The 14,196-nt window shown below is 37.6% G+C and overlaps 1 protein-coding gene across 1 annotated transcript in view; it reads left to right on the top strand.

Moving 5' to 3' along the window:
* Nucleotides 1-422: 422 nt before the first annotated feature.
* Nucleotides 423-14,196, top strand: part of LOC115283328 (alpha-fetoprotein-like) — a 44,377-nt gene continuing 30,603 nt past the window's right edge. Inside the window, 5 exon segments of the mRNA XM_029929636.1 lie at nt 423-507; nt 1,663-1,714; nt 1,853-1,994; nt 3,303-3,514; nt 13,160-13,292. Coding sequence (XP_029785496.1) covers nt 423-507; nt 1,663-1,714; nt 1,853-1,994; nt 3,303-3,514; nt 13,160-13,292 — 624 coding nt within the window.

The raw sequence follows: 14,196 nt of genomic DNA, 5'->3' as shown, positions 1-14,196 counted from the left end.
AATGTGTCCAGCACTGGAACCAAGGCTTTAACCATTTATTTGAATCTGTTGTAGTTCATGTTTACTTTCTTCCTGCCACTTCAGAACTTTGTACATGTCAATAAGCATTTCCAGAAAATGAGATATTTCCCAAAGGCACATATTGATTATGACAAGGCCTACATGGTATAATCTTGAAAAAAAACAAGTGGACTGATATGACTCATTTTAAAATCCAGTATTCATTAATGAATGCCATCTCTTAACAATATTTCTTCATTGTCATCAGATTCTTCAATTTAATCAGGGTTGTACTGGCCTGGAAAAAATATTCACCAGGAAAAGATTAATTATTAATAGAAATTACTTGAAAAGAGTATAAAAGGATTCTTCATTTTTTTTTCAGATTATAGAGAACTTTCTTTAAAGGTTCATCTGAAACAATGAAGACTCTTAGATCCATATGTTTTCTTGTTTTCTTCAGCTACGTTCAATGTCAAACTCTACAGAGAAGTTTACTAGCCACAGGTAGGGATCCTATTTACATTCTATATATCCCATGTGCCAGGAAATAAAGGCATAGTGACTACTAAGATATATATGGAAAGGCTTATCTTTTTCAGGGCTCATTATTGTCAATAGAGTCATTGGAAATGGCTAGAAATTAATTTATGGAATGGATGCAGAAAGAGAGCTAACATACTGAGGCAACACACACAGGAAGATCTCATTTTAATCTTACGTCCACTCTAGGTGATGGATTTCAAACTTGTATTTGAAATTGAAAAATGATTTTCGATCAAGTAATCGTATTTATAGTAGCAGGAATAATATTATGGTCTATCCTCTTCAGTACCTATTCTGTGGCAGGCACTATGCTCGGTGCTTCACATGTGTTTCCATTTAATCCGAACAAACATCCAATGTGGTAGAGTTTATTTATGTTTTATAGATAGAGAAGCAGAAACTTTGAGAGCTTAAGTTATTTTACAAGGCCACTCATACCATCAGTATTAGAGCTAGAAGTTAAACTCAGAGTAACTGACTTCATAACTTTTCCCTATATTAATAAGGCAAATAAATAACAATGATTTCTTTATTTAACAGATAGCTGCTAAGCTCTTTAGAAGCTATTATTATAAGCAGAAGATATGGTTTTCAATGGAGAAAACAAACGTGTGTGTGTGTGTGTGTGTGTGTGTGTGGGTGTGTGTGTGTGGTGAGTGGAGGTGATAAGAAAGATAAAGTTGATGAGTAAATCCAAAATGGGTGAGATACTGTCTTTGCCAAATGAAGCCTGTCAAAGAGCTAATGTTTATACATTTGCTCCCAATGTTAAACCTTAATTAATTTTCTTAGCATTCCTTGGATGTGCTAGTAACTTCTAATATAAAGAGTTAAATAACTAAATCACATTAATTAATTCAAGTGTTTCAACACAAATACATGCGACTTATTAGTAGGTTAATGACAGATTTCAAGTACACAATGTATTTGAACAGAAATAAGTCATTTACAGAATTCAGTTTAGACACAAGTGAATATATATTTTGGCAATTTAGAAAACTTTTTGATGGCAAATAACTGTGATCTGGAAATTTATAAGTGAATGAACATATATTTCAGAATTATTTTGATTTTGAAAATATCCTGTTATGCAAATAAAATCTCATTTTTCTTTAGCCTTGAACCACAATGATAGCCAGAATTATCTGCAAAAGAACTTAAGATACATGTGAGTTCTATTACCAATATTCTTTTGTCTGAAATTGGAAATCGTAATTATTTGGAGGGGGAAAGGAACAGTGAGCTAATAAAGATGGAGTAAGAGTTTCGATTCTATCTTAGCACTCTCACAAGTGTTGTGTTTTAGCACTAGCATTATGGTTGCTCAGTTTCTTCAGAAATCAACTTATGAAGAGGTACAAAGCATAGTTGAAGAGTTGGTGGATCGTGCAGAGAAGTGCAAGGTCCTCAAGCCACATGAATCACCGTCAGAATGCTCTCACCAATTGGTAGGTGAATCATGTTCTGCCTTTCTCTCCCCCCCCCCTTTTTTAAAACTAAAATTCCAACCAAAAGTTGTTGCTGAGAGGTGGGGTGTTGAACAATTAGGTAGGGATTTTAAGGCAGCAATATGTATGTGAATCACACTCAAAATATAATTTTTATAGGTTTATAAACCTACATTTTTTGTTTCATCTCTGGGAGATCAGACTCAGAGAACGAAACACTCAAAAGAATGCATTATAACCTAAAATTTTTTCATTTAAATTGGTTGTTCTTCCTCTGTGTCTGGAATACTATTGTCTGACTTCCTCATATAAAGGTTCCTGGAAAACTAAAGTGCTAATTTAAAAAAATTTCTAAGAGAATATGAAAAAGAAGAAAGAAATGAATATGACTATAGGTTCCTTTTACCAGTTAGTAGAAAGTCTTAGGGATTACTACTGCCTCATAAAGTATGTCTGTCTTGTAATTAGTGAATTCTTGAGAAACACTAACATATTTGTACAATCCATATATTTTATGGCTCACTTATTTTATGCCAAATACTTTAAACTACAAATCAGTGGTTTTCTTATTTATTGATAGGTTTTTTTAAAAGTCAATCTTCTTGGGGCTAAATCCAACCTATCTTTTACTAGACTCTAAGTAGATAGAAAAAATTATCAGTCTTATTAGAAACACATTTGAAATGAAGTGCTTCTGCCAATGACATGTCTCATTTATTTTATAATGATTATTTCTTATTTCTACTTCAAAAGATGGCCTTTTTTGCTTTTATCCCCTAAATCTAGACATCTATGTCTCTTAGGTTTACAGCATCCTAAACATTTACAGCCACTCAAAGGTATTTGAAAACTAATTTAAATCATCACATTTTCATTGAAATATTTGACACCGAATATACAGTGCCTCGGAGTTCAATTCTTGAAATAACTTCCCATGGAAACCGAACCGGAAACAAGTAGGAACCAAGGAAAGCTAATTACCATCTATTTCTTGGTGAATAGTTCTATAAAAAGTACCTGAACTTCTTAGGCTCTGGAATTTTGTCTTATGTTTAATACCTCTTTACAACTATATGAAAATGAAGCAATTGCATAGGAAAGGAGAGAGTGATAAATCCCTTTGTATGTGGGAGTTTTTACTTCAGAACCTAAAAAGCTTTTGCTTGAAAGAGCTATGTCTGGAGACTATCAAATATAAAGTGTAAGATTATACACTCAGTGGCCTTTTCCGGAAATAATTCAACTTTTCCGTGGTTAGGGATGTAGATCACACATTTTTCACCTTCAAATTATTATTTCCTCTTATAGATGACTACCTTCCTAGAGCATATTTGTAATAACCAAGGAATGGGTGACAAACAGGAGTTTTCTGACTGTTGCAATGTAAATAACAAAGCAAGACTCAGGTGCTTCCTATCACACAAAAAAGATGACACAGATTTCAGTGATGTATTTCGAATTTCAAATCTTGAGCATATCTGTGAGGTGGACAAAGCAAATCAAGCATCAGTGAAAGAGAGGTAAGCCCTTGCCATATTCTCTGAAGAAGAATGTTTTCCATTTTGAAGACAGATCTTTATATATATATATATGAGCTCTGAGAACACTATGCTTTATTACATGGCATTAAAGTAAAAATTTGAGCTACAATACATATTTTTCTCCCTAAGAATGACAATTTTGATCTTAGTGAATCTGACACGGTATGGAAATGTCTGTGTGTAGAGGCATAAAATAATGACTAGGATGAAAAAAATGTTTAAATAAATTTGAAAAATGACTAGGACAATGTAAAGAACCGATCTCCTTAATGGTTAGATTAGTCGGATCAGTAGCAAATGATGTTACAAGGTACAGCAATTAGGCAAAGTATAATAAACAGAGAGTATTGGGGACAGAAAGAAGGTAATAATTCTGGCAAGGGACTGTCTTTTGGGAAATTCAACAAGAGGTATCGGAGAGGGTATCGGATAGTTATGGGGAGCTCCTGTTATTTGGAACCTAGGTACAAGTGACAATTGCATATTAGACAGAGATGATTTTCTACTCATAAATTCTGATTCTATAATTCCCACCTGGAGTGAATAGCATCATAGCAAATGAGTAAGCAAGGTCATATTTTTGTTTTCCTAGTGAGCACAGAGGTCTATCTGTTAAGAGTGTGATGTGAGCAGGTGACCGGGGTTTAGAGGTAGGTAACCAATGCCTAGAGTGATTGAAATGACAAGAGAAACATAAAGCTTCAGTTCTCAAGGGAATGCAGTTCTGGCCGTTTTATCAAGATAGGCTCAGACAATGGGAATAAGGGTAAGGTCTGATTGCTGGCTCTAGATGGCAAGGAGCATAGGGGTGATCTGATTTCAGATTTTAGACACAAAACTTTAGGCCAGAGATAAACGAGCAGACAGGATGACTTGATGATAAATAATGTAAACTCCTTTAATTCACCCTTATGAGAGTAGAATTGCCCCCAGAGATTACTGAGCCTTCAAAAAGAAATTAATTGGCCTCAGCTACTTTAGTAGAAAGGACTAAGGGAAAAGGGCTTGGACAGGTTGCAATTCATCTGACATCAGCAGAAACCAAATGGGAACAAAAATAGGACCCAGCTCCCTATTTACTATGTTCCTCCAGTCTAAAAGAGAATTATAAAATCAGGTTTGGGTTGAACATTCAGATAGTATGATATCTAACCAATACTCAGGCAGTGAATCTAATCTCTTCTTGAACATTTACAGTGAAATCAATATTAAGGAGTTATGTTATATGCTAATCTTTTTTTGCAACTTTTTATTCAATTCTATTTAACATATAGTGTAAGATTGGTTTCAGAAGTCGTGTTTAATGATTTGTCACTTACATATAAAATCCAGTGCTCATCACAAAACGTGCCCTCATTAATATCCATCACCCATTTAGTCCATCCCCTAGCCCACCTCTTCCTAGCACCCTTCAGTTTGTTCTGGATATTTAAGAGTCTCTTATGGTTTGTTTCCCTCTCCTTTCCCCCACTTACTCCTTGCACATGTGTTTTCTTTCTTAAATTCCACATATGAGTGAAATCATATTGTATTTGTCTTCCTCTGACTGACTTATTTTGCCTAGTATACAATACCCCTGCTCCATCCACATTGTTGCAAATGGCAAGATTTCATTCTTTTTGATGGCTGAGTAATATTCCATTATATATATATACCACATCTTCTTTATCTATTACCAGTCCATAGACATCTGTGCTCTTTTCATAGTTTGGCTATTGTTGATAATGCTGTTTTAAATATCAGGGTATATGTGTTCCTTTTAATCATTATTTTGTAGCCCTTGAGTAAATACCTAGTAGGGTAATTGCTGGGCCTTAGGGTAGTTCAATTTGTAACTTTTTGAGGAACATCCACGCTGTTTCCCAGAGTGGCTGCACCAGTTTGCATTCCCACCAACATCCTCCCTGCATCCTCTGCAACATCTGTTGTTGCCTAAGTTGTTAAATTTAGCCATTCTCACAGGTAAGAAGCGGTATCTTATCACAGTTTTGATTTGTATTTCTCTGATAATGAGTGATGTTGAGCATCTTTTTCATGTGTTTATTAGCCGTCTGTATGTCTTTTTTGGAAAAATGTCTATTCAATGTTCTGCTCATTTTTTAATTAGATTATTTGTCTTTTGGGCGTTGAGTTTGAAAAGTTCTTTACAGATTTTGGATTCTAACCAATTTATCTGATATGTCATTTGAAAATATCTTCTCCTATTTTGTACACTGCCTTTTAGTTTTGCTGATTGTTTCCTTCACTATGCAGAAGCTTTTTATCTTGATGAGGTACCAATAGTTCATTTTTGCTTTTGTTTCCCTTGCCTCCAGAGACATTTGCCTCCATGTGTTTTTTATTTCTTCTTTGATTTCCTGGTTAACCCATTAATTCTCAAGTAGGAGTTTCTTTAACCTCCATGTATTTATGAACTTTCCAACTTTTTCTTGTGGTTGACTTCAAGTTTCATAGCATTGTGGTCTAAAAATATGTATGGTATGACCTCAGTCTTTTAGTTGTTATTGAAGCCTGATTTGTGACCCAGTATGGGATCTATTCAGGAGAATGTTCCATGTGTACTTGAAAAGAATGTGTATTCTGGGGCTCCTGGGTGGCTCAGTCAATCAAGTGTTCAAATCTTAACTTTGGCTCAGGTCATGATTTCACAGTTGTGTGCATCAGCACAGAGCCTGCTTTGGTTTCTCTCCTCGCACTCTACCCTTCCCGCCCTCACTCATGTGTGTGCACTCTCTCCTCTCAAAATAAATAAATAAACTTAAAAAAGAGAAAAGAATGCATATTCTGTTGCTTTGGATGTTCTGAATATATCTGTTATGCTATCTGGTCCACTATGTCATTTAAAGCCATTGTTTCTTTGTTGAATTTCTGCTTAGATGATTTGTCCATTACTCTTAGTGGGGTATTAAAGACCCCTACTATTATTATATTATCATCAATATATTTCTTTATGTTGTTGTTAATTGACTTATATATTTGATTCTTTCAAGTTGGGGACATAAATATTTACAAGTGTTAGATCTTGTTGGATAGGTCCCTTAATTATGTTACAGTGTCCTTCATCTCTTGCTACAGTCGTTGGTTTAAAATCTAGTTTGTTTTGGGGCAGCTGGGTGACTCTGTCAGTTAAGCATCCAACTTTTGATTTTGGCTCAGGTCATGATCTCACAGTCATGAGACTGAGCCCTGTGTCAGGCTCTGCACTGAGTGTGGCACTGGCTTACGGTCCTCCCTCTTCCTTTCGCTGCCCCCCTCCACCTTCAAAGCAAATAAAAATATTTTAAAACTCTAGTTTGTCTGATATAAGTATGGCTACTCTGGCTTTCTTTTGACATCCATTAGCATGATAAATGGTTCTCCATCTCCTGACTTTCAATATGCAGGTGTTTTCAGGTTTAAAATGAGTCTCTTACAGGCAACATATAGATGGGTCTTTTTTTTTTTTTTATCCATTCTAATGCCCTATGTCTTTTAATTGGAGCATTTAGTCCATTTACATTCAGAGTGATTATTGATAGATATGAATCTAGTGCCATTGTGTTATCTGTAAAGTCAATGTTTCTGGAGATTTTCTGTTTCTTTTTAGTCTTTATTGCCTTTGGTCTTTCTTTCCTACTCAGAGTCCCCTTTAATATTTCTTGAGGGCTGCTGTAGTGGTCACATACCCCTTTATATTTTGTTTGTCCAGAAACTCTTTGTCTCTCCTTCAATTCTAAATGACAGCCTTGCTGGATAAAATATTCTTAGCTGCATTTTTTTTTTCCCATTCAGCACATTGACTATAGCATGCCACTGCCTTCTGTTCCACTGGGTTTCTGTGGAAAGATCTGTTGCAAACCTTATCTGTCTTGCCTTGTAGGTTAAAAAGTTTTTTTCCCTTGCTGCTTTCAGGATTCTTATCTCTGTATTTTGCATATTTTACTATGATATGCCTTGGTGTTGTCCAGCTTTTGTTAATTTTGGTGGGAGTTCTCTGTGCTGCCTGGATTTGGATGTCTGTTTCCTTCCCCAGAGGAAGAAAGTTTTCAGTTATAATTTCCTCAAATAAACCTTCTGGCCATTTTCCCTTTTCTTCTTCTTGTGAAACTCCTATGATAAGAATGTTATTATACTTTATGGGTCGCTAAGTTCCTAAGTCTACATTCATGATCCAATATTTTTCTTTCCTTCTTCTTTTCAGCTTCATTATTTTCCATAATTTTATCTTCTCTATTACTAATTAATCCCTCTGATTTTTCCATCCTTGTTGTCAATACATTCAGTAGGTTTTTCATCTCAGTTATGGCATTTTTTAATTTCAGGCTGACTAGTTTTTGTTTATTTTTTTTTATCTCTTCAGTAAGGGACTCCATAGTGTCTTCCATGCTTTCTCAAGCCCAGCGAGTATCCTTGTAAGTGTTGTTCTAAATTTTGATTCAGGCATATTACTTATATCTGTTTTGATTAGATCCCTGGCTGTGAACTCTTCCTGTTCTTTGTTTTAGGATGAATTTCTCAGTTTTGGCATTTGCCTAGATCTCTGTCTTCTCTGTATTAGGAAAGACCATTGTATTTCCTGTTCCTGAGAGTAATGGCTACATTAAGAAGATGTCATGCACCATATAGTCCCTGGTACTTCAGGAAGATGTTTTTGGTGTGTGCCTGTGCACTTTGCTGTTATGTTTTGGCTGTTCTTTTCCTCAGATCGGTTCTCTGCAGAGTTTCTCCTTGCATGCAGTGGGAAGTGTTTGAACCTTGTCCAGTGTGTGGAGAGTTTTAACTAGGTGTGTTTCGTCTGCCTGTTTTAAAAGGCTAGATTCTATTTTCCCTAGAGGTGAAGTTTGTTTTACTCCATGATTAGTAGACTTGGTGCATATGGGAAGTTTGTGCTAGTCTTCTGGCGGGGAGGGTCCTGCTGGACTGGTTCTCATGCACATTTGTCCTAGTAAAGACACATCTGCAGGGCTCGGGGGTGGGGGGGGTGGGGGTAGGGCTTGGTATAAGCGGCTCTAGCCTGCACTGCGGGTGTTGTGCTGCTTGCTGAAGTCTGTCTGTGCTGATGTGCAGAGGAAAATGGCATCATCCTGGACTGGAGACTTCCCACCTGCCGCTGTCTGAAAAGCCCTCACAGAAGAGCAAAAAATCTTTCTTATGTTTCAGGCTCCCATCCGATCCCTGCATTCACCCTGTGTCTGAGCCATCTGCCTGCCTTGTGGCACAGTTCTCCTGTGTTTTATCTCAGGCACAGGCCTGGATTTTAAGACTCCAAATTTTAGGAAGCAGGCATGGCACAGACTCATGCTAATCCTCTGGGGGGAGGTCTTGCTGTGCTGTGGCTAGTGCCAATTTGTCCCAAAAGGGGAGCTGCATGAACACACAGGGACTTGGGAGTTTATGGTGAAGCAATGCCAAAAGCTGGCTTCCAGTTGCCCTCAGCAGGTGACTCTGCTGCTATGCGAATTAATGGGGCTACTCAATGGTGCCCACCATCTCTTTTGTGCCCTGAGAGACAGTGCCATCTTTCCCAAATGCACTCCAAGAAGGAGAACTGTTTTTCTCAGTGCAACCCAGAGGATCCTTAGAGCACACTGTCCACTCCGGGGCCTCTGTCCTCCTCCACCGCAAAACCTATCAGCCTCTACCCACTGGTGGCTCAGACTTCTAAAACTTCAGATATTGAGCTCCACTCCTTGTAAAAACTCTGATGATCAGCCTTTCTCCTTTTCCCAGTCAGTGGTTTTGGGGAAGTGTTTTTCTTGTGGAATCCCCCGCATGCTGCTCTCTCTCTCTTTCTCTCTCTCTCCTCTCTCCATGATTAGGGCTCCCTTCCTTCCACAGCACTCACAGCTCTTTTCTCCCCCAAATCTACTCTCCATAGCTTCTATCTTCCACAATGTGGCCATTTCTCTCTCTTTAGATGTGTAGTTTGTTTTTTCAGTTCTCAGATTGATTTCCTGGGTGTTCAGAATGATTTGATATTTATCTAGCTGTGTTTGAGGGACAAGGCATCTGTCATCTTAATGCTTTTCCTATGTTAAGAATGTGCAGGCAGCTAGAAATATTCAGAGGAAAACTAATTTTTTAACTACTTTTCTCCTAAATATAACGCAATAACTTTATTTAATTCTCAACCAAGGAAATTGCGATGTATATCAAAGCTGGGGGAAAAGTCAGCTCTTTCAGACTCTTCAAAAGGTACACATAATATACAGATACACAGAACCATAGTTACTGTACCTTTGGATTATCTAAGAAATTTTCAACAACAGTTTTAATTATTATAAGCTTTCATTGTATGTCTGACTATAGAACCCAGCTTCCAACCAAGCATGACCCTATGTCACCTTACAATAGGGACATTCCATTTTGTAAATGGCTCTAATTATTAGAAATCTTTTCCTTATACTAAGTTAAACTTTGCCTTTGGAGATTTGAAATTAGAATGGCTCATATTGAATATCTTCCAAGGGAACTAACTTACTGTGGCACAGAAATAACATCTTAATTTAGCATGCACAGTAGAGAGCAGAAGTATTGACTGGCTTGGGTGAAATTTCATTTTGATCAAGAATCTTGCCTTATGTTGGCAGGCAGGTATATGTTGATAATATCAGTTCTGCTCTTCTGTTTCGACAAGTTGGACTTGAGAAATTCTGCTGATGGAAACCGAATGACTAAACTTCCAAGGGCTTGAGAGCCCCTTGGTGAGAATGAAGAGGGTTTTTTTTGTTTGTTTGTTTTTTTGTTTTGCAAAGCAAAACAAAAAGACCTACTTTTCTAAGTCTTGTTAATGAATGATGGTTAGTTCCATTATTTGGCCTATTTCCCCCCTCTATGATTTGTAGATGATTTTTTTCTCTTATAGGTTTTTAAAGAGCAAAAAGATAAGTTAAATTTAGTATGGTAGCAAATAATGTTTAATTTTCAGCAGCTCAATATAACATTTTTTTTCCCACTCATATTATCTGTCCAATGCAGACTGGTAGGAGGCCTGATTATCATAGTCACGTAGAGACCTAAGTTGAGAAAGACCCAATATTTGCTTCTTTGATTACTATGTTAAGGAAAGAAGATGATAGTGAATCATGCGCTGCTTCTTAAGCTTCTTTGGGAGAAACACTCATCATTTCTACTCACACATCATTAACCAGCAAGTCACATTCTTACCTCACTTCAGAGGGGCTGGGAATGTATAGTCCTACCACTTGCCTGAAAGGAGGGGAGCTGGAAATACTTGGTAAACAACTCTAACAGCCACCACCTTGGTCATCCACCAACAAGAAAATATTTTGTATTTTTAACCAAAAGCAAATGTTACCACAGGATTGCTACACACATCAGTTGTTAAATAAGGTCTCTGTTTGGTTAGTGCTTCAGGTCTCTTGCAAAATCTCTCATTTTTCATTATGGCACCACTGTTCTCCATCTGGCCCTAAGCTTCAGAGAGTAGCAAGAAATACTCTTCTGATGAAGTCACATATGGATATAGTCCCTGACTCCAGAAACTCTAGCCATCTTCTTGGTTGTGATTTTGTTTTCTAGACTTGGTGGAATTTCTCTTCAAATGTTTCTCTTCAAATATTTTAGGCATTTCCTTGGTCATTTGTCATGAAATATAATTGTTTTTGCAATCATTTCAGGGAAGACAACAATACCAACTTCTCGTTTGACTTCAATGGTTGCTAAAGCTGTGTCCTTAGCTGGTATCCTAATAGGAATTGGAGTTATAAAGAAGCTGCAGGAATAAAGATTTATGTGTTATCCAAGGAACTGGGCATGGGAGGAAGTTAAAACAGGAACCAAGTCCCTGTTCTATCTATCACCTCCTCCATTATCCTTTAATGTTAAACATCTGGTTTTCTGGTGTCATCATTTTTCCAGTGATATAGGCCTACTTTATGGACATTACATCTTAAACTTTTATTAAGGATAGTATTACAATAATCAAGGCACAAGTAAATCCTATGCTTAGAAATAAATCCTAAAATCCTAAGTATTGGCTTTGGCTTTATTCAGTAAAGATTTATTTCTTGTTCATATCACAGTCTAAATTGGGTGGTTCTCTTTGGTGACTGTTGAAGAGTCTGGCTCCTGGCTGAATCCTGAGCATGATTTCTTTCAGGCCTGACAATAGGCAATTACAGATGACATGCCTCATGGGGTAAAGCTTCCCTTCCCATGCCAGACTGGGGTAAAATACATTTCAGTCATTGAAGGAGTTGTGGTCAAGGACTCAGTCCCTTCCTTCCCCTAAACTGGCCATGTTTTTGTGCCTAGCTTCATTCCTAGCCAAGTGCCTCTGTTAAGACTTTCTAATGGGCGGGGGAAGAGATGAAGGGAAAAACTTGGAGAGAATTTAGTGCATATTAGCTCAGCACTCGAAGCTTTCCAACTCTCAGACTTTCCCTTCCCCTTCCCTCTGTCCCAGTGTTCTTAAAACCACAAGAGCCTTTCGTTTGGGACTCCTTCAGGTGTAAGCCATCCCTGCATCCACAAGGATCTACCTGATCCTTGAGTGGTGCAGGTCCATGGGGCGAAAATGGACAAGGGGACAGGGTGGGGAGTCAGCACTTTCTCCAGTTCAACCTCTTGCTCATACTATACTCATAAGTGATTAAAGTCTTAAGTGTTACTTTTAATTTGTTTTAATTGGCTACTCTGACACTTTGAAGCTCATCTCTCTCTAACTTAGCTAGTTCTTGACAATTCTTCTCCAGGTGGTAATTCAAGAATGCAAGATATTTCCATCTCTGTATTATCTGGAGCATATGTTTCCAAGGTTACTGTGAGAGAGAAAAAGAGAATAGGGAACTGGGCTAAGACATTAACATCCATACTTCAAAGTGTTGTAGAGCACATTCATTTATATTTTATCATCCAGAACTCAGTTACATGTTCCCGATCTAACTGGAAGGGAGGCTGGAAAAAGATTCTCCCTGTGCAACAGGAAAATAAAATGGATTTTTGTGAGCATCGAGACAGGTTTTGCCTGTAATGTCATTTTGTTGAGTAGTTTTGCATGTGTGTCTGTGGGGTATTTTGAACAAACTTTGCAAAAATAGGAGATATAATTATAAGTGAAAGGCAGACCTGAAGCCCAGGCTCTATGAGTATGAAGAATGAATAAACTTGAGAAGGAAATAAAGACTGGGGATTTAGTAACAAAACCAAATACTGAGGACACATCTGGGAGGACAGCGACATTAACTTTCCTTGTCTAGAAAGAACTTCCAGATGATCTTGAGAGACTCCTCCATCCCCACCAATAGCTCCTAAATTGAATCCTCCTGCACCAGCTGTACAATCACGCATTTACAATTCAGCTTGGACTTTTGGACTCTTCTGGCTTCTATTCCTGATATAAAGTGACAGGTTTTAATGACTTGTTCTTTCCCCACTAGCCTGGTAGTTACAGTTGGTCACTTCATGGGCATTCAGAAAATGTCTGATTAACTTCACAGTTGATCTGTCCATAGTGACGTAAACATGTGATGCATTTACGTATACTGTTACTCATCTCTTTCACCATGAAATTCTAGAAGTTTCAGGTCAACAAAACAAAAAGAATCCTATGTTTTTAGGAAACAGTGTTGACACCTGTTCTTGAATTCTAAATTATACAATTCTTTAATTGCCAAATTACAGGTATATTTATGAAACATCTAGAAAACATCCATTCTTGTATGGACCCACTCTTCTGACCATGTCTGCTTGCTATGAGACAGCTATTCAGTCATGTTGCCAAGAGGAAAATAAGACTGAATGCTTCCAGATAAAGGTAAAATATTTGTATGTCAACTGTTATTTAGAGCCTTGTTATGCAAAGGGTGAACTGTGGACCAGAAGCCTGTGTACCACCTGGCAGCTTGTTGGAAATGCAGAATCTGAAGCTCTTCTCCAAACCTGCTAAATAAGATTTCATTTTAACAAGATACCTAGGCAATTCATGTTGTCAATAAAATCTGAAAAGCATCATTTAGCATAGACATCATTTCATTATAAATATTTAATACTCTAGTTACTATTGTTGCATAACAAAACACCCCAACATTTATTGATTCAAGAAGACAGCAATCATTTTATTATCTCTCATGATGTCTGTGGGCCAGTTTGGGAAGGGCTCAACTGGGCTGTTCTGGCTCATCTTTCTTGTGGTTGTAGTCAAACAATGGCTGGATCTAGGAATCTGGGGGACCGAAGCACCTGGGGGCTAGTTCAACATCTTTTTCTTTTCATGTAATCTCAGGTGGGGGGGGCGGGGGGGGGCAGGCGGTGCTCTCCATGTGGTCTCTCTGCCCTGCTGGCTCAGGATTCCTCACAGCATGGTAGCCTCAGGGCTTACAAATGGCCAAAATCTTCAAGAATGAGTATTCTAGTGGATAAAGCAGAAGTTGTATGTTTATAACCTAGCTTCAGAATTAACTTCTGTCATACTCTATTGGTTGAAACACCTCGCTGGTTTGAAGTGGAGAGTATATAGTGTACCTGTTGATTGTCAAAGTCTCATTGTAAGGAGAACACGGGATGGAAGATATTGTTGGAGTCATCTTTGGAAAATACAGCCTACCACTTAAATTATAACCACGTGGCCTTTTCTCCTTCATTAAACAGTTCTATGATAAAAGTACTTTTTATTCATGCTCATTACAGGTTCTAAATATCAACATAAAATGACCATCTTT

Source organism: Suricata suricatta, chromosome 1 (assembly GCF_006229205.1).
Source record: "Suricata suricatta isolate VVHF042 chromosome 1, meerkat_22Aug2017_6uvM2_HiC, whole genome shotgun sequence".
Taxonomy (NCBI): Eukaryota; Metazoa; Chordata; class Mammalia; order Carnivora; family Herpestidae; genus Suricata; species Suricata suricatta.
This window is presented reverse-complemented; position numbering and strand designations above follow the sequence as displayed.